This window comes from Podarcis cretensis (genome assembly GCF_951804945.1).
Source record: "Podarcis cretensis genome assembly, chromosome: 6".
Classification (NCBI taxonomy): domain Eukaryota; kingdom Metazoa; phylum Chordata; class Lepidosauria; order Squamata; family Lacertidae; genus Podarcis; species Podarcis cretensis.
Genome location: NC_137175.1, coordinates 52,973,268 through 52,998,230, shown reverse-complemented (window position 1 = coordinate 52,998,230; position 24,963 = coordinate 52,973,268). Strand labels below are relative to the sequence as shown.

Sequence of the window (24,963 nt, the reverse complement as noted above, 5' to 3'; positions counted from 1 at the left end):
AAGTGTGTATATGTCTGAAATTATTCCCAAGGAAGATTCACCTAGGTTGCAATATGCTGCAGCTAGTGCACTCTTTGATACAGTGAGCAACTGCTGCATGTTTACGTGAGATTAAGAACACAAGAACCCTGCTGGATCACATCAAAGGCCCACCTGACCCAGCAGGGGTGGTCCTCTGCAACATTTGACCCCTTCGAGTTTCTGAGCATTGGGCTTTGGGAAGGAGGTGTGAGGGCTCTGGATGTGCACAACTTCAGAAACATGTTTATGCAAGCTGTAAGGGAGAATCAAAAATGGTGTGAGACTGAAGAGAAGATGTGCAAAGTTAAACTAGCCAAAAAAGGAGAAAAGGCTGAGATTACATTTTCCCATGTCACTGGTGCCAACGTGCACCACAACCACTGTCTCCTCCATGGCTAACATCTACAACCTTTGCATTAGGCAGGCAATTTACCTTATCTAATGAATGGAGTTAATTATTCAGCCTATGAAAGTAAAGACCCAGCAGGATGACATTTGGGTAGGTAGAAGCTTTTAGCAGGGAGCTAATAACAAGAGAGGAGCAGCAGCTGTTGATAGCAGAACAGTGATGAGGTTCTTAGCTGCATAATCAATGTCAATGTCTACTCATTTAAAAATCTTCTCCATCACTAGTTGTTTTTAAATGAGACTCAGCTTTTTAAAAAAATACTCTTAACTGAAAAAGTATATTGAAGTTCATACCATAGATGACAATACAACAGGTAACATAAAGTTTCAGATTGGTGGGTGGTTCACAGAAGCCTTACAGCCAACAGTCAAGCACACACAAGACTTAATTTATGTAAGAAGATGTGGAAACAAACTACAGACCAAACTTTACTTCAACTGTAATCTTTAGAGAACTTTGCATTAATACTGATTAGGTCAGTATCTTTTGACTGGGAATTATTGCTGCCTAAAAGACATTGCTGTTATTACTAGTGCAGTTTCCCTTATTTTTGCTAGGTGGCCAGATACAAGATAAGGCTCCTGCACCCTTAATAGTTGTGTAGAAGAATTTTCAGCAGGTGTAAGCTTGTGTCTGCTAAAATTCCACCCTACACAACTATTAAGGGTGCAGAATCCTGTCCTGTTTTTAACCCAGTTATTAGTAATATACGCTTTCAAGAGGTGTTAACTGTTCTCTAACTAAAGACAACTCCTAGTAGTATTGTTAGTAGGATTTTGTTCTATGTTAGCAGTTTGTGTTTACTCCCATAAGGCGACAATTTGTGCACACTTACAGCAGAGTCCTGTGCAGTTAGGTGTGCCTGAGGCCACTGAAATAAACATGTTTAGGCATGCTTAACTTTGCATAGGGAGATTGTGGACCTTGGAAGAAAGCCTAATGAACACAATAGGCCATTCTTATAAGGCTAGTACTGAACCAGAAAAAATGTTGCAGCATTTTGTCAGTTTCTTGGTCGTAATTAGCTACTGGCATGCACCAGTAAGGTTAATTTCTAATGCTGCAATCCTAAGCATACTTGTTAGGGAGACTACATAGCCTGCACATGTTCAGATACAATCTTTTATCAATAGCAACGTTACTGAGAGCTAGTGATGCAGCAGGTAAGTATTGCTCAGCCAGCTTAGCCAATTGTCAAGGAGGATGGGAATTGTAGCCTGGGAACCAAGGCTTGAAAAATAAGAGAACCGCAGATAAATAGGTCCCAAATCCTCGCAAAGCTATGAAGCTTAATCTTTGGGTCAATCACTTTCTAAGCCCAGTCTGCTGGGCTTGAAATATGACATATCCAGTATGCACACATCTCAGTAGGGAAGACCTGGGTAGGTATTATCCTATGTGCGTTGTTTCCTCCACTCGCAGTGCTTTATTTTTCCCTAGCCTGAGCGAATGGTTTCCATTTCCCTCTAAGCCGAAGACTGCGAGGTGCACTTGGGGACACCACTGCATTGCCAGGCTAACCCTGCCCTCTGCCGGTAGAGACCCCGGCGTCAGAGATGAGGGTCAGGTGAGTCGCGCCACTTCCACCCGCTCCCGGTCACACTCTTTACTTTGATGCACGGAACTCTCTGGGATCGGGAGCTGCCCTGTGTTGTGTTCATTCGTCACACCTGAAGCATGCGTGGTGTGATCCAGGACCTTGGTTTTTAAAGATACATAAACACAAATGGTCTTATAAAAAACGCTGGAGGAAGGGGGTTGCCCAGCAGACACTAGATGATCCGTGTCAGAGCAGTTAAAGAGGTCAGAGGGTTAAGACAGTTTCTGCCTCTTGTCTTCAGCCGCCCGCAGAGCTAGTAGGTCTCTGAATGGATGCTATTTATTTCACAGCCTTTCCCAGTATGCTCTTCTACCGTCTACGGACTACAAGCACTCTGACTTGGAACTACATTTTCCGGCATGCTACAAAAGTAGTGGTCTAGGTTTACTCCGAGTCCGCGGACTACGTTTCCCGAAACAGCAAACAGAGGGAGTGAGGCGACGTTTCCAACATGCTCGAGGGTTTCTCTGACATTCGTCCCGTTGGCTTTTTGGGGAAGGGGGTTGCGGTTATTTTCAACTCGCCTCAGGACGAGTTCCGGCTTCCCGAAAGGCCTCACAGGGAGGCGCGAGGCATGCTGGGAGTCGTAGTTTCTTTGCCTTGAGAGCGTGCCTCGCGCTGCTGGGGCGTGTCCTCAGGGGGCTATAAAAGCATCTGGAGGGGCGGTGGGCTGCGTTTCTCGGCTGATTGTTGTCACTCCGTCGGGGTCTTGAGGTGAGTTGTGGGGCTGCCATCACCTTTGGCGCCGCCGCCGCCGGCGGGGTTCGGCTCAGGTTTTGTCTTTTCGGGAACTGGGTAAGGACGAAGGGAACGCCGACTTGTTTGTTCGAGTAATGGGGGCGGCCACACAGGTATTCCTTCGTAGAATTTGTTCTCCCTCAGCTTCGCTTTCGGCGGCATATTCTGGTCCTCTTTACCTCGTGGCGTTTTGTTTCATTCTCTCCCCCCCCCCTCCATCCTTTCACCTCCTATTACTCCCACCGGAGGTTTGGTGCATGCCGTTTTCTCACGGCATGGGGGGCGGAGGCGGCGGTTCGCCTTAAAAACCGAGACGCCACGTGACCCGACTCGGAGTTTAGGCCGCCATTTTCAAGGCCCATCAATCCGGCGCGCGCAAAGGAGGGAGGGAGGGATAAGGGGGCGGGGGGGAGAGGGGAAAAAAAGAGCCGCGTCACGTGGTAGGCAGCCTCGGCCTGTAGAAAGAGGCCGTTGAGATTCGGCGCCAAAAGATCTGACGAGGGGAGGGGCGGAGGCGGGAAACGAACCCCATTGTCTGCTGAGGTAAACGTCTTTCTCCCAGAGAGAACTTTCTTAGCGTCGTTGGCGGCTCCGGGGGAGGAGTTAAGAGCGGCTTTTAACGCTCTGCCTTTTAACTCGTTCGATAAACCGAGCATATGAGTATTCTGGTATATTTTCGTGCGCTCCAAGGTGGGTGGGGGTGCTTAAGGCTTGTCGGGTCTACTCTGGGTTAATTCATTTGTGGTACCGAAAAGTAGCTGGTTGCAGCGGAACTGCGGGGTGAATTGGAAAATGCCTTCTTTACTGTAGTTTTTGGAAGGAACTCTCCGTCGACGTTTTCTCATCTCACCACAGTTAACGAGTGAACACTTAAACGGGAGCGTTCCTTGAAGCGCTATTCTGTTACTCGCCTTAGGACTAATTGGCCTTCATTATTATTTTCTGCTGGAGAGATTGTAACTTGTAAGAGTCTAGAAACCCGCATAGTGATAGTTCCCTAGCCAAGAGTCATCTGGATATTGATAAAAGACCTGTACAGCCCTTGTGTGGTATGGTGTAGCCTATACAGTACTATAACAGACTTGATTTGTTTTTACACCTCCCCTTATGGAGCAAGTGTCGTTTAAGTGACTGTGGTCCCTCAGCAATATAGCAGAGGAGGACTTCTAAGTCACTGTAATACTGCTCATTGTTTCCAATATTTATTGAATTTATGCTTTGCTAGACCTGTCAAATGATTTAAAATGCATCCAGCACGCATTTAAAGCACATTGTTTTGCCTGAAGAATTTTGGAAATTGGTTTGTCAAGGATACTGGTACTGATAACTCCACGAGAGTGGCAACTTTTGTTCCTGGAGTATGCTCTTTACATTGGTAACAAGCCTGTGTGAGGAGTCCATATAAATATACTAGTTAGGAGGGCTGTAATTTCAACTGGCACTTTGTATACCTTCTACTACTGACAGAATGGCATCTGTACAAAAATCCTTTAAAGTTCCTTTAAAATGAAATTGAAACTCTTAAATAATTTTCTGTGACTGTAGCATGCCTCTTGAACAGTGCACAGGCTGTTTGATTGGGAGCTTTTTGACTTAACAGGGAAAGGTTGTGGCATACATGAAGGAGCCAGCTGATAGTTATTTGCTTCAGCAGCCTATGTAGGGCATAATGTACCATTGATGGTCCTTACTCTTAATTTGCTATAATTCTATTTATAAATCATACATTACAGTTACTGTAATGTTACAGTAACATTCCTAAGTATTCTTATACAGTTACATTCCTAAGTATTCTAACTTTAGAATTTTCAGTTTCAGAATGGCAGAAGAATCTGCTGCTCCTTCTACTTCCGCTGACAAAACTGAGAGGTAAGATATAATTAGGTGTAAGAATAGTGCATGTGCGTTTGAAATAGAGCTACTACTAGTTAAATTGATTGGAATAGATGAATGAAACAAGAGCAGTTTTTAAACACTGACACTCTTGATTTACTATAGTAAAAAAGGTAAATAATGACCAAGCTTGCTTCTAACAGCTATATGTTGTGGCTAACAACCTGGTTTCTTCCAGTAGCACCTTAGAGACCAACCAAGTTAGTTTACCTGAAGTGTGCATGTACACGAAAGTTCATACCAATAACTAATTTAGTTGGTCTCTAAGGTGCTACTGGAAGGACTTTTTTTATTTTGTTTCGACTATGGCAGACCAATACGGCAACCTACCTGTAACTATAACCTTGTTTCTATTTTTCTAGTATGGATGTGGATGCAGAAGCCAAGAAATACCTCGGCTTGGGGCAGAAAAATCTGGTAATGGGAGATATTCCAGCTGCTGTTAATGCATTTCAGGAAGCTGCTTCTCTGTTGTAAGTAATGAGATTTATCCCTTCATTTGAATTTTCATTTGATGAAGGGAATTTAGCCTATCTTAGCGATAACAACCTTTTTTCTTTCTGTTATGGGCTGCATTCTCTTGGGGGTAGTCAGTGGAGAACTGCATACTAGTGGTGCACAGGGCCAGAAACAAGTATTCTGAATTAATATCTGCAATAAATACTGCTTCATTTTTTTCTTTCCCAAATTAGAATTCTTTATTCTATGTAGATCTACTGAAAAGTAAATCCCACTGGGTTTTACAGGGTTACTCTCAAGTTCAGTGTACCCTCGAGTTACGTACCTCTCTGGATATGTAACCTTCAGGTCACGAACGTGGCAAACCTGGAAATATTTTTCTGTGTTACGCCGCTTGCACATGCACAGAAATGGCGCCTCTGGTTATGGATTTTTTGGGGTGCGCATGGACCCCCAGTACAAATTAAATCAGTATCCAGAGGGTTCACTGTATGTAGAAGAATTTTTTTTTAACACAGCTCCTGTTTTGGAAAATGAATGAAAGTAACTTTAGCACATTATTTGTTTACTTAGTTATTGAATTTATATTCCTCACGAGGAACCCCAGGGTGGCAAACAGATCCACACTTCAGAAAGCAAAGCAGAAACATTCTAAAACTGTTAGAACATTATAAAAACAATTAGTGGTTTTTTTTTTTTTTAATTATTCCATCCAGTGATCTCAAGGTTGCCAGGAAATTCGGTCACCAAATTCCTGCATAACCAGGAATATTTTCAAATTTCTCATGAAAGTTAATAATGGCAATAGGCACAGCTCACCAACCAAGAGAACTGGAAAGAGAACTAACACCAAAAAAGCCCTGTTGTGGGTCAGTGCAAACCAAGCAGATCTGGTGGTTGCATCACCAAGGCATCACCTGCTTATTGTAGGGACTGAGATGATTGGTACTGGAGTATTTTTAGATACTGTATTTAGTTTCCAAGCCTCCATGCAGGAGGTCACTAGAGCATAGGCAACTGACACTAGGTTATCCTGGTCCACTAACCAGACTTAACTGGGAATAACCACCCAGCAGTGGAAGCCACTCCAGTGAAAAGATGGAATTCAGGAGAACTTCCAAAGTATGTCTCCCCACCCCCAAATAATTTGGACAAAACTTTTTCTCAAGCCATATGGCCTGTGTATGTATGTGTCAGTATTTCTATTGAATAAAATATTGTCCATTTTAATACTTCCTGATACTATGTGGAAAGGGCAGGGGATATAATCTGCAGGTAGATTAAAAAGGTGTATTTTTAAATAGATTTTAAAACTTGGTTTGGATTTTCTGGAATTTTAAATTTAATAAATTCTCAAATAACCGTGCTGTTAATATTATATCTTAACTAAAGCATGTTTGCTACAGTTATTCTTTAAAATGAAGTAGTTTCTCTACCAGCTACATAGTTAACAGAGGCTTCCTAATTTAAATCAAGAGCCAGTTCGATTATTTTTTCAAATGATTATTTACAGTCCAACTAGCAAACATAAATGTTTAGTTCCACTGAATGAAAATGATCTATAGTCTGCTCAATAATAATAAGTTATTGCATTGCATTCTTCATTAAATTATCTTTCCATTGATACATAATGTTATGGTATTACTCCCCCAAAAAGGTGGTTTATGAGCCATCATTGCCAAAACAATATGACACCTGATTGGCTCTCTAAACGCTTTTTCTGATTATTTGGCTATAATGCTTGATAGAGTACAGATAATTGAACAAAACTTGTTCCATTACATTCTTCATTAAATTATCTTTCCATTAATATATAATTTTATTGTATTACTCAAAAAAAGTGGCGTTATGAGCCATCAAACCTTGGAAATACAACAATTTTGGCCACTAGTGTATTACTTCATATATTTGTTGAACACTGCCACCTATCTGACTGGGTTTACAAGCTGACTAAATGAAAGAACAAAAAACACAACAAAACCCAACCAACTTGATAGCAATCACAGCACACTGACAAATGTCCTCCTTATTTCTGTTGTAATAAATAATCCTTCATAAAAGTTATTGCATTGCATTCTTCATTAAATTATCTTTCCATTGATATATAATGTTATGGTATTACTCCCCAAAAAAGTGATGTTATGAGCCATCATTTCCTAAATAATGACACCTGATTGGCTCTCTAAAGCATTCATTTTACTGATTATTTGGCTCTAACTTTTGATAGGATACAGATAATTGAACAAACCTTGTTGCATTGCATTCTTCATTAAATTATGTTTCCTTTGATACATAATTTTATGGTATTACTAAAAAAAAAGTGGTGTTATGAGCCATCAAACCTTGGAAATAAACTTTCCCCCAAAAGTTTCCACAATTTTCGCCGCTTGTGTAAATGGGAAACATGACTTAAATTAATCCACCCTGCTAATCTGGTAATCTCTTTTTAGGGCTAATAAGTATGGTGAAACTGGAAATGAGTGTGCAGAAGCTTACTTTTTTTACGGGAAATCACTTCTGGAATTGGCAAGGTAAGTTAATGTGACCTGCTTTGGGCCACTTGGTGGTTTGAATAGTTAATCTAGATTAGGAAGGCTAATATAATTTTACATGGACTGGAATCCACTTCACCAGTTTCTCCTGCACACAGAACTGAAGTTACCTTTTGTAACCTTTTCTCAGAATAGTGGCAGCCATTCTAGAGCTACATAATCAGGTCAACAAACTTTGGTTGGTCTTCCTTGTCAACCAAATATGTATTTGCTTCCAAGATGCCTGGAGCAGGATCTGTTAACTGGTGTTCTTATGCTACATCAATACAGCCTTGAGTTCAAGCTTTGAATGCTAAAACTGGTGAGGGAAAAGATAACAGCAATGCCTACTTACATCTTCTAGAATGGAAAATGGTGTGCTGGGAAATGCCTTGGAAGGAGTGCAGGTGGAAGAAGAGGAAGAAAAAACAGAAGACTCAATGGTAGAAAGTGCTGATAATATAGATGGTATGTAGTGCTGTCTTAACTCATGATAGAGATGCCAAGCTGTGTGTGTTCCAAGTGGATACTAGACAAGGGTAATTTTATTATTATCAAGTTGTTTGAATCTTAAAACCGCAACTAAAAAGACTCTCTAAAAGTCTTTTTAATGATAAAATTGACCAAAAACTTGTTTAAAAAACTTAAAAATCTGCCTTTTAACAAGGCCAGGGTGTCTACAACCTATAGATTAAAGCATTGTTTTGAACCATGTGGGGCCTCACTTTGTTTCTTAGTAAAGCATTGGTTTCTATGCTTCAAGATCTTAAGGACAGTCAGCTAATTGTTTCTAGAACCATGAACTAATTGGGCAAAGGTTCTGTGAACAAACTGAATAGTAACTCCCAGTATTACTGCTTATTGCAAAACTGTTTAGTGTATAGCACATTGTGGCATCTAATAAGGTTTGATGCTGTGAAGATCATGTTGTGACAATAGGCCATGTTCACTTAAGAAAGTGGATAGTTTGTCTAATTTTCAATACTTGCCCTGTCCCTCAGTTCGTAGCATCTTCCTCTGCAATCCAGTGCAATGTCTTGTCTAGACAAAGCTTGGCATCTCTTGCTTGGCTGTTACTATGCTGGCCTACAACTCATTGCTTAAGCGCAACTCCTTGCAAGCCCTGTTATGGAAGGCACTTGTTCTCACTTTAAGGGTCCAAAAGGATTGTATTGATTCCTGTAACTTTGAAGCAAGACATCAGTGGGATGGAGGGTGGGATGTGAAGATCATGAATGTTTATCACTAAATTCGAAGGTTTGTTTGTGCTTGATCTTCCTTAAACATGTAGAAGAAGCAAGGGAGGAATTAAGAGAGCAGGTATATAATGCCATGGGGGAAAAAGATGAATCCAGAAAAAATCCTGAAGAGTCTCTGGTGCATACAGGAGTGGAGATGCAACCGAAGGATGTTGAAATGGAAGAGGTTGAGGAAGAAGAAGTAGCTAAGGAAGAAAAAGAAAAAGCAGCAGCTCTGGGTGGAGAAGATATCACTGTTGTGGAGAAAAAGGAAGAGCAAGAGAAGGCAGAAAAGCAGGTAGAGGCAACTACGGAAGAACAAAGCATCAATGAAGTAACTACTGAGGTAGCATTAGAAGATGGTGCTGCTAGGGAAGAGAAGCCAGTGAATGCAGAAGGGACAGCTGGAGAAGATAAGCCAGTGGTGGTAGAAGAGGCTAGGGAAGATGCTGCTGTACACAGAGTGGTGGTTTCGGAAGATGCTGCTGTGAAAGTTAATCCAGTAATAGAAGAGGCTGCAGAAGCAGCTGGGGGAGATACTACTTTAGAAAAAGAAGTGGCTGCAGGGGAAGCACCTGGGAAAGAGAAGGTAGTTGAGATAGCAGCTCAAGAGAGGAGAGAAGAGGAGGTAGAAAAGCAGGCAGACGCAATTGTAGAAAAGAATCCAATAGTAGAGGAATTGGTAAAAGCTTCAGGTGAGTTAGAGAGAGAATTCATGACAGCTGTTGAGAAAATTGAAGGGCAGGCAGAAAAAGAACAACCAGCTAAAGCTACTGCTGAAAAGACAGAGGACATGAAGCCTGCCACAGAACAGGTGGTGGTGAACTTGAAAGAGAAGGAAGAAACATTGGATTCAAGAGAAGGAGAACCTTCAGCTCCAAATGAAACTACTCCTTCAGGGAGCATCAAGCAGTCACATGAAATACAACCAGAAGAAAAAGCTGAAGTTGCTCCTAAGGTAGAAAAGGAAGAAGAAAAGGATGACGAGATGGGAGAGGGCGAAGGTAACAGGGATAGAAGACACTTGTGGGTGGATCTATTTAGAGAGCTAACCCTTAGTAAGACTAATCCATTCAGAATTCTCTGTGCCACAGGGATGAATCCACCCAAGGAGAATTTTGAAGCTGCAAGGAACAGTTGAATTGAAACAAAACTTAACAAGTTGAGCAATAAATTATTGGCTTTTTTGGGGACTGATTTGCATGAGCAGCAAATATAGAAAGCAATGGCTCATAGAGAACACTGAATGGATGTTCACTGCATGTTTTTATGTGAATGCAAGATTAACTCTGAACAATTAAAAACATAGTACTAGATTATATATTGACAACCAGATCCACAAAAATACAGCAACAACGAGGGTGCTGGCTTAATGACCTGTATTAAACAACCTAAAACCTATCATGCTTTGAGGCCTATAACTAGAAACAAGTGCAGGTAATAGACATCACAGCTTTCATGTCCTGCTTCTCTTGCTTTAGCATTGCTGTTTAACTACCTTATAATACCTTGAAAATGTTTGTTTACAAGTGAGATTCTAAGTAGTGAAATAGTTGTAAATCTGATAAACCTTCGCATAATACAACTGTTTAACAAATATTTAGTCACTTTGTGTTCCTATTTGAAAAAAGTGACTAATAATTGCAATAAATAATAGGGATACAGTACAGTGGCAAGTTTGCTCTGGCAACTAGAGCCTCGTCCTATGCATTTCTAGTCCAAGAGTAGCTTAAAAGCATGACCCTCTAGATACTGCTGAACTAAAACTCCATAATCCCTAATTATTTTGGCCACGTTGGCTGGAGCTGGTGGGAGTTGTGGTTTAGCAACATCTAGAAGAATACAAGGTAGCCATCCCTGTTCTAGTTTTAAGTCCAGTGTTTACAGCAATACTTTTTCCCTTGGCTTCTGTAGTAGTTGTTACATGAAGGCTGTTGAGCATAAGGCAGTTTGAGATTGTGCTTGCTGAGCATCTGGATTACTGAATAGCTGGTAGGAGGTCAGATTTCTTGCTCCATAAGAGGGTATATGTTCCCTGACACTGCAGAATAGGTGTCTGAGCTATCCCATAGTTTATGTAAGTTCCTGTGCCTGACACCCAATAGTACATACCTGTCAGTTTCCCTAAGAAGCCATGTAATGACACTTAACTAGAAATATTAATATTTCTGTTTTATCTTAACTATGAAATGTGACTACTTCTAAGGAGTGCAATTTTAAAGCTCTTCTCTTTGTCTCCCCCGTTACTATGAAAACAAAACTTCTATGGAGAAGCTATAAAAGTATTAAAACTTGTTCAAATTCTTTTTAACTGACATGCCAGGGGGTGCCATGCAAGCAGCATAAAGGAGAAAGAATATCCTAACGCTGAATATTTTAATCTATGTAGCTCCCCCTCAAAACTTCGTATAAACACATGTTGCAGATTGCACAGAAACCTACCAAGCCAACCCTCATGAACACATAGGTTGGAAGTGTAATAGTGGTGGAAGAATTTCACAGCTGAATAAAACAAATAGTCAAGTAAAATGGATGTATAAACGGTTGTATATTAATAAGAAACTATTATTGTAGAGATGGAAGGATCAGAAGAGGAAGATAAAGTTGAAGAGGATAAAGAAAATGACTCTGCAGTTGAAGAGGATAAAGAAAATGACTCTGCAGTTGAAGAGGATAAAGAAAATGACTCTGCAGTCGAAGAGGATAAAGAAAATGATTCTACAGTTGAAGAAAAGGTGAAGTATAAAAATGAGCATTCAAGCCTGTTAAAGAGCTGGTTCAATGTTTCTGTCATGGAGAAAGGAACATTGTTTTCAGGGAAACTATTTCCGATTACGTATGTTTTCTAGAGCATAGGAAGACTGAAGTAGGCAGTTCCTTCCGAAGGTTCAAGATTGTAGTAGGGGTGTGGCTTTGAGTACTCTGGTTCAAAGCAGCATTTTAACATTTTAGTCTGTTAAAACTTTAGCCTGTTTTTCCTTCTAGATGCTTGTTCGTTCTCCATTCTTAAAAAAAACAGCCCTTATCCTTCTCTCTGCTCCCCCCTTCTTTCCTTGTCCCCTCTGCTATCAAAATCTCTTGTCTACTGACACAATGCATTCATACATTGAAACTCATAAACTAGTTTCAGTGAAGCATTGTGGTCTCCGTCTAGTACCGCACCCATGGTTAAACTAATTTCTGTAACTGTTCCCACCTTCTCTAAACCTGTTGAGTGTCTTTTATTACAGTTGTTTAAAAGCCCAAAAGCAGGCCTCCAAAACCTACAGGAAATTGGGAACAGGTTGCATCTCCTCTGCCTCATATCACAGCAATAGTGATTTGCTACAGAAAGGGAAAGGGCTGTGCCTGATAATGTGCATGGTATCTGCTTAATTATCAGAAGCTTGCTATTGTTTTAAAAAACTGCTATTGAAGCAGCTTTTTTGCAACAGTACACCACCTTCTGAAGTAATTCTCTGCAGTCAACCAATTTTTAACTCAGTTGAAAGTATGTCCTCTTGTGACATCTCCTTTTTTGCCTTAAAGAACTGGGCACTGCATTTTTTCCTGCTATTCAAACTATGAAGACAGCGAGGTCAAACATGAGGAAGCTACCCAGCTGATAAGCTGAGCTGTTCATCAGGGAAGCCTCAGGAAAGACCTGGGCAAGAACTGAAATGACATGCAAAGTGCTTTTGGAGCAAGAATTATAATTGCCACTAATTATAATTCTATATTATAATTACAATGTAGAATGAATATGAGTAGGGTTACTCTGAATCACATTTACTGACAAGGAATATGTAGTGTTCAATGCAAAATTGATTGCACTTTCCAAACATTGGTTTTAATTCTGCTTGTGAAGGATTTGCTGGCTGAACAGCCAATTCATAAGAGGAGTGAGATACAATGTGAAGGACAAGCAGTTCAAAACTAATACAGGAGGAAAATAGATAATCCTCCAAAGCTGTTTGTAAATCCTTTTTGTCAAGCAGTTAATCACAGTCCACAAATCTTGACTTGAATCATTAGCTAGCCATTGGTCTTTCTGCAGAACCTGTGCTTCCAAGTCTTCTCTTTGTCTACCAGAAGGTGAGCTTTCATTACACTAGGTTCTGGAACTGGCAGAAGCATTGCGGTGAAGACTATGGTACTAGGCAGGGTCTGGAAGACCAGGGTTCAAGTCCCCACTTAGCCATGAAGCTCACTGACTGGCTTTGGACCTTACTGTCTCTTAGTCTTACCTCAGAGCTGTGAGGATAAAATGGGGAGAGAGAGAACCATGCACACTGTATTGAGCAACTTAAAGGAAAGGGACATTAATAGAGCTACCTCTGCTGTGTTCAAGACTCCCTGCAATAGAACTGGCACCTTTGTAAGGAAGAAGTGCTGATTTCCCTAATATAAAGTGCTAAATTTTGCTAACAAACGCTTCAGCATAGGAGTTTGTGGAAGGGGTATGATGTTCCTTTTCTAAAGTTTATATATTTGTTTCCTATGGTGACTGGTTTCTTCAGTTGCCTACTTTAAGGCATGAGTTCCTGAGTTGGTCCATCAACCACCAGTGGTCCACAAGCTTCATTCAGGTGGTCTGTGTTATGTCTGTAAAAATACAATTGGAATCATGGAGCATCTAGCACAGGGCACTACAGTTGCTACAACAAGCAGAAAAATCAAGTGGTCTGCCAAGATCCTTAGCAATTGCCTTTCTATCCATTTCTTTGACTTTCAAATAACTTTGCTTTAGGAGAGTGAAGAAGACGATGTTGGGAACTTAGAACTGGCTTGGGATATGCTGGAGTTAGCAAAAGTAATATACAAAAGGTATGTCTGGTAGTTCTGACAAATAATGCCTTTTTATACAACTAAAGGTGTTATGACAATCTTGCTGATTCTGCCTTCTTGATCTAGACAGGACACGAAAGAAGCTCAGCTCCTTGTTGCTCAGGCTCACCTAAAACTAGGAGAAGTTAGCATCGAATCTGGTAACTACCTTAAAGTTGCTTAGGCATGCAGTGGATTAATTTCTGATACTATTATTCATATTTCCACTGCATATATTTTAGTTTTTGCATGTCCATTACATATTATATAAACTGTCAGTAATATATTTTATATTCACTTTACAGTATTCATATTTTCAAAGCTGCTCAGACTTTATCAACTAGCTCAGGGTTTATCAACTAAGCCTTTTATTTTGGACACCTCATACTGTACTTCGTTATAATACAGTTACCTATACTATTGGGAAGTATGCTGGTAGATTGGTTACTTTTATTCTACTGTGGCCTAGTTCAGATGCATGATTCCCTGCTTATTAAAGCATAGCTTAGAAGCCTTAAAGAACGAATAGAGGCCCCTCGCCTTGGTCCTTTCTCAGTGTTTACACCCTGGTTAAATGGTAATTAAATTTCAGTTAGCTATTCTGCCTAATAATAATAATTACACGAATTTTATTTATACCCTGTTCATCTGGCTGGGTTTCCCCAGCCACTCTGGGCGGCTTACAACATATCTGAAAACATCAATCCTTAGAAACTTCCCTAAACAGGGCTACCTTCAGATGTCTTCTAAAAGTAAGATAGTTGTTTATTTCCTTGACATCTGAAGGGAAGGCATTCCACAGGGACGGCATCATTACCAAGAAGGCCCTCTGCCTGGTTCCTAAATGCAACTTTGTCTATCTACTAACCAGGAACTTAAACTATAGTTCCCTGTTTTAAATATAATGGCTAATTGGAGTTTAACCAAACCAGGATGTAGCTGAGGAATAAGGGGAAAGGTATGGGAAGGAAGCTTGCAGTCTCCTCATTTGTTCTCAGCTGTTGAACTATGTTGAGCAAGCCAGATATGCTTTCTAGCCACTGTTTCCACCAGTCTCTGCAGACTATATTAAATGTAAAATGTCCTATATTATTCAAAAATTGATACTGGAATCACGACAGGTTATAAAACTATTGATTGAAAACCTTTTTTCTACACTATGATTGAATTCTGCTTTGTACAAATTTCTACCTTCATATGAAAGTCCTGTGCTTTACTTTCTGTTTTTATTGTGCAGAAAACTACTCTCAAGCTATAGAAGAGTTCCGTTCTTGCCTGGCTCTTCAGCAGAAGTACTTAGAGGCCCATGACCGCTTGCTTGCAGAGACTCATTATCATCTGGGGTTGGCCTTTCACTATGATAATCAGTATGATGAAGCAGTGTTGCAGTATAGTAAATCGATGGAAGTCATTGATAAAAGAATGGGTAAGTGAAGTGCAGTTCTTCATGCAGTTTTAGTTAAGCATCACCGTTACTGTGTCCTCCAAGCTCCAAATGTACAGTGTTGGGAAAGCTACAGAGCTAGTTTCTTCATGAAGAGGTGTTCAGAGAGCTAATGTGTCAGCTAGCAAACACTGCAAGAAATTTGGCAGCTGCTGCTGATTCTTGAGAATCTGTTTTAACATACACTGGGACAAAGCCCAAAACTGATGAGTAAATGGCTCTAAAAGTACTAATATCACCTAAATATCACCTTTTTAGCGATGTTGACTGAGCGACTAAAAACAAAAGGGGAGGGATCAGCTGAGGATGAGAAGGAAATTGTAGAACTCGAGGGACTGCTTCCTGAAATTAAAGAGAAGATAGAAGATTCAAAGGAGTCTCAAAAGAGCGCAAGAATAGCCGAACTGGCTCTGAAAGCAACTTTGGTGAGTCCTAGGCTTACTACTACCGTTTTTTGTGAACTTGTGCTAGAGAGGAGCAGATAGCAAAATAAATTAAGCTGAGATACACAGCTGTAAATGGGAAGAAAGGATGCCATTGATGCTTAGTTTTATAGTGGAAAATGCTAAATTTTTACTTTTTGGGGGGGGGGGTAGGAGATGACTTTTGAAGCACTGAGTTGAATAATTAATGATAAGATGACATGTAAAATTTGTTCCGGAGGATCCCCCAAACTCTTGAGCTGATTTTGAAGGAAGTTAGCTAGAGGTGACAGTAGATGAAGCACTGTTATAGGAATGGAAGTTGTTGCATCAGTAGAAATGCAGGCTTGAATATGTCCCTTTTTCTTAAAGCAAGACTGCAGATAGCAACTGCAAAATAGCTTGGGGGTTCACACACTACAGATGAGACACCTGTTTACTTCTCTTGTGGTCTTAAAAAACATTGGGAGCTTGAAAAATTAACTGCAGACCAGCTTCCTCATTATTGCTTCTCATTACACCTTAAATTTTATAAATTGTTCTTCAAAACCGATGTGCTCTTCATTGTACATGTTTATAGTTTAGTCCCAGTAGGCTTTTAATAGTGACTTTTAGACTGATAGATCTCTTTGTTTCCAGGTTGGTGGATCATCTTCTAGTTTTCCACAGGCAACTGAAAGCAATCCAGCTTCAGCTGTAAGTGATACTAATCCCTAAAGCAAGCAGTTTAATTCTGCTGTTCTATAGTATTTCATATTTTGCCTTCTGTTTTGTAACAGATCTCACCTGGGCAAAAAACTGATGGAGCTCCTCAGTGTATTACAGACATCTCCCATCTTGTTAGAAAAAAGGTTTGTGTCCTATACAACTAACAAAAATAGGTAACCACTGGCTTGCAGTACTTGAACCAGGTGTAGGCAAACTTGGCCCTCCAGATGTTTTGGGACTACAGCTCCCACCATCCCTAGCTAACAGGAACAGTGGTCAGGGATGATGGGAGTTGTAGTCCCAAAACATCTGGTGGGCCGAGTTTGCCTATGTCTGACTTAAGCCATCACTTAAAAGCTTCGATCATTCTGCTTCTACAAATTTTAGAAATCCTGCATAATATCTTCTCCACTGGGAGCCAATCAGCCTGAGAACCATCTAGCGCATTTGGTAGCTTTTGATGGTTTTGTGCTGTGCTGTGCTCATCTGACTCACCCTGGTTTAATTTCAAAGCTTAATTGTGTGGGTCCTGCAGGCTCTTGAGAATTTAGATGTGTTGGGGACCTGCAAAATTGTCCAGGGTAGAGATTCAGATTTTACAGGTAGCACAAAATACATATAAACAATGTCACAGCCAGGCTGAGCTGGGTTCCCATATTTCAAGTGGAAAGGAGAATTGGTTAAAATAGCAAAGACAGTCTAAAACAAGCAAACTATTTGTATCTTAAGATACCCCCCTTTTTTTGATGAAAAAATTATTTATTGAAATTCATTAATGTCATTACAAATTTAACTTTACACATACATACAATATATACATATTCTTAAATTTGTTTAATTTAGAATGTTAATTTAACCTAATTCCACTTAGGTATCAGCTAAGCTAAAATCATATAATGGTACATAAAGTAAAACAACAACAAATTAAAGTAAAAGAAATATAGATTTCCCAATATAGTTGACATTTGTGATATTGAATGTACTTATAATTATTACCTTACAATTAATACAATATTTTTTAATACTTTCTTACAACCTAGCATACCAATTTTCCTTTATTTCTTAATATTTTATGTAGACAAGGGTCATTCAAATACTACCATAGATAATATGTCACTGTTATTTTTTTGTAAGTATCTCTTAAACATTTCCCATTTTTGAGAAAATCATTATTTGGTGTTACCTCTTAACCTATTTGTTAATTGAGCCATTTCCACATAGTCTGTGTATCATCAACTTTTTGAGACATTCAGACAGGACAAATAAAATGAATTTGCCAATGAGCCCTCTAAATTTGAAATAGTGCTGTTAAATAATGACACCAAGATTATCACAAGGATGTACTGACTCTTCCTTGACTGGGAAGTCGAGAAGGTGAAGGTGGTCATGATTAGATGGGCGCAGGATATCGGATGTCCCATTATGATGAGAGAATGGGAATCACTCTGGAAAATTAACATGAACTTTACTGCATGTCACACCATCAAAGAAAATATGATGAAAATGCAGTTTTGGTGGTACCTTACACCATCAAAAATCTCAAATGTATAAAAATAGTTTGAATAAGTGTTGGAAGTGTGGAGAAAAAATGGGAGATTTTTATCATACGTGGTGGACATGCAGAAAAGTCCAAAATTTTTGGAATATTTATGATGAGATGAAAAAACATTCAAATTAACATTTTTAAAGAACCCAGAAGCCTTTCTGTTAGGAATCTTGGGTAGAGACATTCCGAAAAATATAAGAGAAATCTTTTTATATGCAACAGTGGCTGCCCGTCTATTGATAGCATCTAATTGAAAAGGAGAAAAGATACAATGTTAACAGAATGGCAAAAATAAAGATACCCTCTTAACAAAATCTCTCCATATATTTGATCTCTTCTACAGTCTGCCTTCTGATTTTGAGAGCTATGTGTAGACTGTTAGGTAACCCAGAACTAGATTGCTTTCAGTATTGGAGGACAACTTTCCTATAGCTGAAGCAGCAATATGCACCTTGTAACCTTTGCTGTAGCCCAGAACAGTTTTAAAGCACAGTTCAGTTGGCAGCTTATTAATAGTAAATGCATAATAGCACTAGAAATTCTTTATTAATACTTTACATTTGAAATTGTGCTTGGTGAAGACTAAACAATTTTGTCTTCAGAGGAAACCCGAGGAAGAAACTCAACAGGGAGATAATGAAGCTAAGAAATCTAAACCAGAACCGGCTGTCAATGGTGGTGGTGATGCTACCCCCAGTGGAAATGTGGTTGCAGAGAAAAAGGAAGAGGAGGTGGGCTGTCGAGTCAGGAGTCTTCTGTATATTTTCCGTTTCCCAGGCTCATCTTTCCTGCCTGCCTTTAATTGCTTGTTGGTCTTCTCTCCCAGACCACTTAAAGTTGGAAATTTGCTTGTGTCAAAATGCATGTTGGAATCTGTCTAAACTAAACCTGCTAGACTAGTTCTGTATACTTGCAGAATGCAGTATGTATCTCTTGGATGCTTTGAAATAGCAACTTTGCTTAAAGTACTATTTATGTAGGAGTCCTAATTCTTTACATTATCAGAAGTAGAGAAAGAGATTTAAGACAGATTAAGCGTAATTTGGTTAATGGCTTCGGTCAAGAGGCAGCAGCAGCCATGCTACATTTAAGTAATCAATTGTACATAAGTATGTTGAATGCTTTCAAGAGCTGTATTAAACTGGTCAGATAAAACAAATGCATGTCCTAAATTACTTTTTTTTTTTTTTTTACAGGCAGAGGAAAGGCCACAAGTTGAAACAGTTCAAAGTGCTGTATGATACAGTTTTAATATTGGACACTCCCTCCCAAGGCCAGTGGGTTTTGTATATAATGTATTTTTTCACTTTTGGCAACTTTTGTATTCAATAAAGATTACTCAAACATTTAACACTGCCTTTTGATAAAATTCAGCCGTATTCATGCATAAATACCTATTGTCTCCATCAGCAGACCTAAAGATGGTTGCATCTGCCTCCTAGACAGTTCTACAACAGCAGTGCCAGGCTGGCTTTCATTTGATGTACTAACTTGTAAATGTCTGGTTTGTAAGGGTTTAGGAAGCAAAGTAGCATTTTTTTGTGGTTAGAAAATTGTGGCCTAGATACTGAGCAGATATGGGGCCTAAATGTTGGTGGCATTTCTTCCTGGATTTAGTTTGAAACTGCAAGTCTGAGGAAGCACTAAACCATGGGTAAGCAAACTAAGGCCCAGGGGCTGGATCCGGCCCAATCACCTTCTAAATCTGGCCCGCGGACGGTCCAGAAATCCGCGTGTTTTTACATGAGTAGAATGTGTCCTTTTAATTTAAAATGCAGCTCTGGGTTATTTGTGCGACATAGGAATTCGTTCATCCCCCCCCCCCCAAAAAAAATGTATAGTCCAGCCCCCCACAAGGTCTGAGGAACAGTGGACTGGCCCCCTGCTGAAAAAGTTTGCTGACCCCTGCACTAAACCATTTATGTCTACTGTGTCAGACTGGAAATAGTTTTGAGAGGATGAGCCTCCTAGCAAATTTTGTGGGAGTCAAGCAGAGTGCAGGCTAGAGTAGCTGCAAATAGGAGGGAAGACAAAGGGTGGAACTTAAAATAGATCTGCTTTGACAAACTAAAAAATTGAATCAGGCTTGTGTTTGATTCAAAATGTCTCATTTGTGTGTCAGACACATTACATTAACTCAGCTGGAAGAAGAGCCCAGGTTAAAGTAGGATTCTGTTGGGGAGAGATGATATAAGGGTGAGAGGCTCATGGGTGCTAGAATTAAACCACTACTTAGGAATGGTATAAAGAAGATATGGAAAATACTCAGTCCGGAGAACTGATGCAGGTTTAGGTGCACAGCAGCCAATGTTTGTGCAGTTTCCAAGTAAGGAAGTGACACCTGGGGTTTTTTTAAAAAAGCAAAATAGCATGGCTGCTTCAAGCAGGTGATTATCCCTCATTCACTGCCAAGATGTCAGCCACATTAATATACTTTACCATAACCACTAATAAAACACAGGTGGCCACTTGAGGTATTAGGCTACAGGATGGACATTCTTCATAAACTTAATAAAGTCTTGCAATGATTGCCAGTAGAGTAAGCTAGTATGTAGCCTAAGATGTCTTGTTCCTTCTCTTTAAATTTGTTCCAATGCCTTCAACTTTATCTGAAAGAAAAACATGCAAGTCACAATTAAACCTGCACTGCTTATGGAGAATGTGGACCAGTAAGAAGTAAGCAGCACATAAGCGGCACACAAAGCACCACCAAACCATTCTACGTTCTAAATCTTATATTAATAATCCAAAAATTGAGACAGAAGCCACAAACAGAAAACTCATTTAAATTTTGTCCTAAAGGAAGATTCAGTCTTTAAAGTTCCTTTAGCCAGGCTCCTGAATCTTACTTTTGGACACAATTTGAATGAGTTTTCTGTTTGTGGCTTCTTTAGTAGATCTTGTACCTTGTTCTCTCAATTTTTGGATTATTAATAAAAGATTTAGAACGTAGAATGGTTTGGTAGTGCTTTGTGTGCCGCTTATATGCTGCTTGCTGGTCTACAAGAATTGGCAGCATAGGTTCATTTCTTCAGTATGGAGAATGTGGAGCAAAGCTTTCGGTCAGGAAATGTATGTAGCAAGTTCCATTTGTTCTGATCTCACTAGAATGGGTGTACTTCAAACCTTGCAGTTACCTTAAATTATAATTTCATTTATGTCATAGGAGAGCTGCACTGTGGCTGTTGCTAGTTGACAAATTGTTCCATTCATAAGTAGAGCTATAGCCCAATTTTACCTGTTTTCTTGAAGTCTCCTGCAACATTAATTCTGCAATTTTTCTTCCAGAGGGTTCCTTATTGTACAGATCTGTTGTCTCTGGCAGATAAGATTGATCAATACTCTGAAACAAATGACAAGGTCAGCTAGGATGTGATGATCTAATGTGTGGTTAGTTTGTGCTCTGAACAGTGACTGGTAACCTTTTTAGTATACGTGATTTCTGACAATCCACTATAACCAAGTCACCTGGCTCTGTTTTACAATTTGGCTGCACAGAAAATTGATAAATGGTAAACATGAAAGTGAGATTGCTTTTGGTTTTCTCCAATGGATGGTTAATTAGTATGCTCATCCTTTTGTTTTCCTGGGTGGAATGAAAAGTTTGTGATGATTAGATTCACTTAGCTAGTATACGTACCCCTGATGTATATCTGAGTTCATCCCATCTTCCATCTGCTATGCGCACAACCACAGATGCACCTGGCACCAACTGGATCTGGAAGTTTCAAACTATAGCATTAAGTACATTCTTTTATATGTGTGATTGTTGAACAAGAATAATGGTGAAACGTTGGGGATAAAGTAGGGCTTACATAGATTGCAGGCGCCTGTCATACCTGAGGCTGTTGAGGTTTTCATATAATTACAGAATATCCAAGTGCCTCCTTACTCTATACTGGAGCCTTCTACTCCAGGGTTAGTAAACCACATAAATGTTCCCCATTGCACCCAAATGAATCTGTAAAGCAGTGGTTCTCAAAGGGTGTGGCAAGAAGATTCAAGGACAATCAAATATTTAAACATTTCAGTGTAGTATACAGTAGTATAAAAAAAAAAATTATTTGCGGACTATGTATAAATATATTTACAAAAAAACACTAATTTGAGTTTCTTTTCTCTCAATGTATTTCTTACCAAACAATTTGGTATGGCGTGAGCAAGTTTTTATTCTGGAAGTGTGGCTGAAAGAAAAACATTTTAGAACCACTGGTTCAGGTAAATTTTCAATTTAAAGATTACATTATAAAGAAACATAGTCTTGTACATTGGTTTATCTGACTTGGCAGCCTTCAAGGAGGATCTCTCTGCAGCACAAACACACATTTTGGAATCCATTTGTATGATGGTGGGGCTGATGTTGCAAACCACCTTCTGTCTTGCTCCCAAAAATCTTTGCCAGCCATGCTCCTTGGAACTTTCTGCACTTGCAGTAGTGTTTGAGAAAATTGGGATTTGTGTAGTCTACCTTTTGCATCAGTTTTTGTTACTACCCTCTATAATACGATCTAGAAAAGGATTGCAAGTGCTCCCCTTACTTCACCGTTTTACTTCTTGGATAAGCTTTGTGAAGCTACTGCTCTATGCTTAACTAGTCTCATACCTCTTTCTTTTGGAGCATGCTCTTCATAATGTTGCTGCATTTCCCTTCAGATAAGGAAGCCAGGATGATCTGTTAAGGAAAGAACAAACCTTGAACCAGAAAAGAACAAACCACCTACTGTTTCTTTGCAGCATTCTTTTAGTAGACTACTGCAAGAGATTCCTTAAGTGAGAGAAATAGTGAGAAGTGTTCCCAAAACAATACAAAGTAGCATTGTAAAGCTTACTAATTTTGTACACACCCCAAACAACATCTTGTTGCATTCACATAAAGCTCAAAAGTGGGTAACTTTCAGCTTGACAGAATGGTGTTATACAGGTGATGCAGGGAAACATTGTACAGAATATGTGTGTGCGCGTGCGCGCTAATAAGTGCATGCCCCTGCTCAGCTGCTGGAATTTGATTGTTTTTGCAAGAAAATTGGCATGTATGTCTAACTTTTAGCTGGTTGGTTAAGTTAACTATACCTGACTGGGAGCCCCCTGGTATAAGGGCAGTTGGTAAATGCCAGTGTTGCAGTAACCTCTGGAAAACACATGAAGAGCTGTCCATGCCCCACTTTTCTGAGTGTAATGTAACTGTTCCCCTTTTAGCATGACTCTTCTTTGTGCTGCTTGGCATTCTTTTTCACCCGAGGCACATTGGGCAGGATTCACCACACCTTGGTACAGGTGAATAATAATGGCTGTATATTCATGGTAAACTCTGTGGGGACAGGTCTGAAAAACAAGTTGCAGGTTCTGAAAGGAAAGGCTGAGCCACCTGTTGTGTACAGGTTCACAAATATGAGTTTAGAAATAAATATGGTCATCAGTAAGAAAGCTTACGCTGTACTCCACCATGGGCAGACTGCCTCATTCAAAATCATGCCAGGTCTCCTTAACACAGAATTAAATTTCACATACCCGGAGCCCCCTGGTATAAGGCAGTGAGTAAATGCTGGTGATATGACATGTTTCTGTAAAAAAAATTGGGCAGCAATGGATTTATGAAAGGAATGCACACACTTCCTTTATGTGGAACAGAAATTAAGAACCCTGAGCCTCGCTGCTAGCAAAAATGTTTGAACCCCAGTAGGATATCAAAATATAGGCTACAGATTTAGTAGGCATAGGTGGTAGGGAATCAGCCTAATTATTGCAATACTAATTCACTAGAGAGAATGTTTCTACTTTGCTGAACTTTTCTGGAGCTAATAATTCTGCTTAAAACTCCACCTAGTTACCTTCCACACAGTGTATCTTAGTTAACTGTTTACTAGGCTCAGGAGGCATTAACCACTTTGCTGTAGACTCTGCTGAATAAGACAGATTACTTGTGAAAAATACCAGATAAACCAGTGTTGAAATACAGATTGGTTCCTTCTTACAGCATGGGACCCATCGTACTGAAAGGCAACGGCCTATCCTTTGCTGAGTGGAACACCCAGTGTCATCTTTTTTTAGTTGTAGGCCATTCTCAGAGTCCTGTGACTGAAGGGTGGCTTACAGAGTGACGAACAACAAAATAAAGGATGTGATACCTTGAAGCCATCAAGCCACACAGGCCATTGCTGGTAGCTGTTTTTGTCAAGCTCCTCAACAAAGATGGGGTAATCATACTTCAGCCATTGCGCCCCAAAGTAACATGCCCCAGGTGGATTGAAGCAGAATTGGGCGATTGTCAAGCCAGACCATGGTAAATTCATGCCTCTGTCCAATGCAAACTGGAATACCACAGAGATTAGATGTCAGTCTGGATAAGAGCACTGTACACACACACACACACACACACACACACACACACACACGGCTTAGTTTGCTCACAAACATTAAATACTAAATTTGTTTCTCAACTATACCATTTCAAATTACTCTGACATGCCAGTTTTCTGCGAGCAGAGAATTTTTGTCCTTAGCAATATGAAGTAATACAGCTGAGAAAGTCAACTTGTTTAGAAAATTAAGAATACTAGTGGTTGTCTTCAGAAGTTGATAAATGCCTGTTAATCAACATGTAGCTAAAGGCACAGCAACAGAGACCAGGTTAAAGGTTGATAACTATTTTCAAGTGCAGAAATTACTCAAGACTGGTTATAAGCAGCCAGCATTCCTATTGATGTGACTACTGAGTTAAACACAGCTTTCTTCCATCTCTATAGTATTCTATCCCAGCCATGTATAAAATTTTGTGCTAAACGGCATTTCTGTGAGTGTGATAGCTATTCACCTTGATGCCGTAGGTGGGAATGTATCTGGAGACATAGGTGAGGCTGAATGGCTGTGGACTGCTGCCTGGCACCCGGGTTAGTTTCTGATGGATCCAGGTGACAATCTTCTCATCTGTGCTTAAACTCTTAGGACCTTCAAGCTGGTGAACTATTTCCCGCACTGAAACAACAGACCTGTGTGAAACAAAAAGCTGTTTTTGCTGTAGCCCACAGTTACGGAATTCTATCATTTCCTACCAAAGTGTGTTGATGCATGGGGCGAGATGCTTGGCTCACCCTTCTGTTAATCTGATTTGAATGTAAGATGGACTGTTAACGTTTTGTAAGGTTCCTTCT

General features: G+C 39.9%; 2 protein-coding genes and 1 long non-coding RNA gene across 20 annotated transcripts in view; 2 read left to right on the top strand and 1 right to left on the bottom strand.

Moving 5' to 3' along the window:
* The first annotated feature begins 141 nt into the window (after nt 1–141).
* NASP (nuclear autoantigenic sperm protein) lies at nt 142–19,166 on the top strand. 7 transcript variants are annotated; one of them, XM_079980296.1, is made up of 15 exons: nt 142–2,744; nt 4,581–4,637; nt 5,024–5,134; nt 7,571–7,651; nt 8,016–8,119; nt 9,039–9,893; nt 11,464–11,624; nt 13,619–13,695; nt 13,783–13,856; nt 14,933–15,121; nt 15,398–15,564; nt 16,201–16,257; nt 16,341–16,412; nt 18,397–18,546; nt 19,012–19,166. In XM_079980296.1, the coding sequence occupies exons 2-15, from the start codon at nt 4,588–4,590 to the stop codon at nt 19,054–19,056; spliced, it is 2,193 nt and encodes a 730-aa protein (XP_079836422.1). In that variant the 5' UTR covers nt 142–2,744; nt 4,581–4,587; the 3' UTR covers nt 19,057–19,166. The 7 variants fall into 7 exon arrangements, with proteins under 7 accessions (XP_079836422.1, XP_079836421.1, XP_079836416.1 ...); XM_079980295.1 differs by having other exon boundaries at nt 8,943–9,893; nt 18,418–18,546; XM_079980290.1 differs by having other exon boundaries at nt 8,943–9,893.
* Nucleotides 18,938–24,963, bottom strand: part of CCDC17 (coiled-coil domain containing 17) — a 31,033-nt gene continuing 25,007 nt past the window's right edge. For 7 of the 12 annotated variants that reach the window (XM_079980236.1, XM_079980243.1, XM_079980241.1 and 4 more), the window contains 6 exons: nt 24,627–24,801; nt 23,941–24,123; nt 22,886–23,137; nt 22,419–22,487; nt 21,456–21,533; nt 18,938–21,158 (listed from right to left, as the gene is read on the bottom strand). In XM_079980236.1, the coding sequence (XP_079836362.1) occupies nt 20,976–21,158; nt 21,456–21,533; nt 22,419–22,487; nt 22,886–23,137; nt 23,941–24,123; nt 24,627–24,801 (940 nt within the window). In that variant the 3' untranslated portion in view covers nt 18,938–20,975. Of the gene's footprint in view, nt 21,159–21,455; nt 21,534–22,418; nt 22,488–22,885; nt 23,138–23,245; nt 23,377–23,940; nt 24,124–24,626; nt 24,802–24,963 lie in introns of those variants that run through there. The other 5 variants (XM_079980240.1, XM_079980242.1, XM_079980244.1 and 2 more) reach the window with 5 other exon arrangements.
* LOC307218330 lies at nt 21,525–24,773 on the top strand. Its single transcript, XR_013839906.1, has 3 exons — nt 21,525–22,033; nt 23,864–24,095; nt 24,640–24,773. It is a non-coding gene; the product is annotated as an uncharacterized lncRNA (long non-coding RNA).

Bases quoted from the DNA above. Each gene is read 5' to 3' on its own strand.
- NASP (XM_079980290.1), top strand. From the start codon at position 4,588: ATGGCAGAAGAATCTGCTGCTCCTTCTACTTCCGCTGACAAAACTGAG. The intron at 7,652-8,015 runs GTAAGTTAATGT...TACATCTTCTAG, and splicing joins TCACTTCTGGAATTGGCAAG to AATGGAAAATGGTGTGCTGG. The intron at 16,413-18,396 runs GTTTGTGTCCTA...TGCTTGGTGAAG, and splicing joins CCCATCTTGTTAGAAAAAAG to ACTAAACAATTTTGTCTTCA.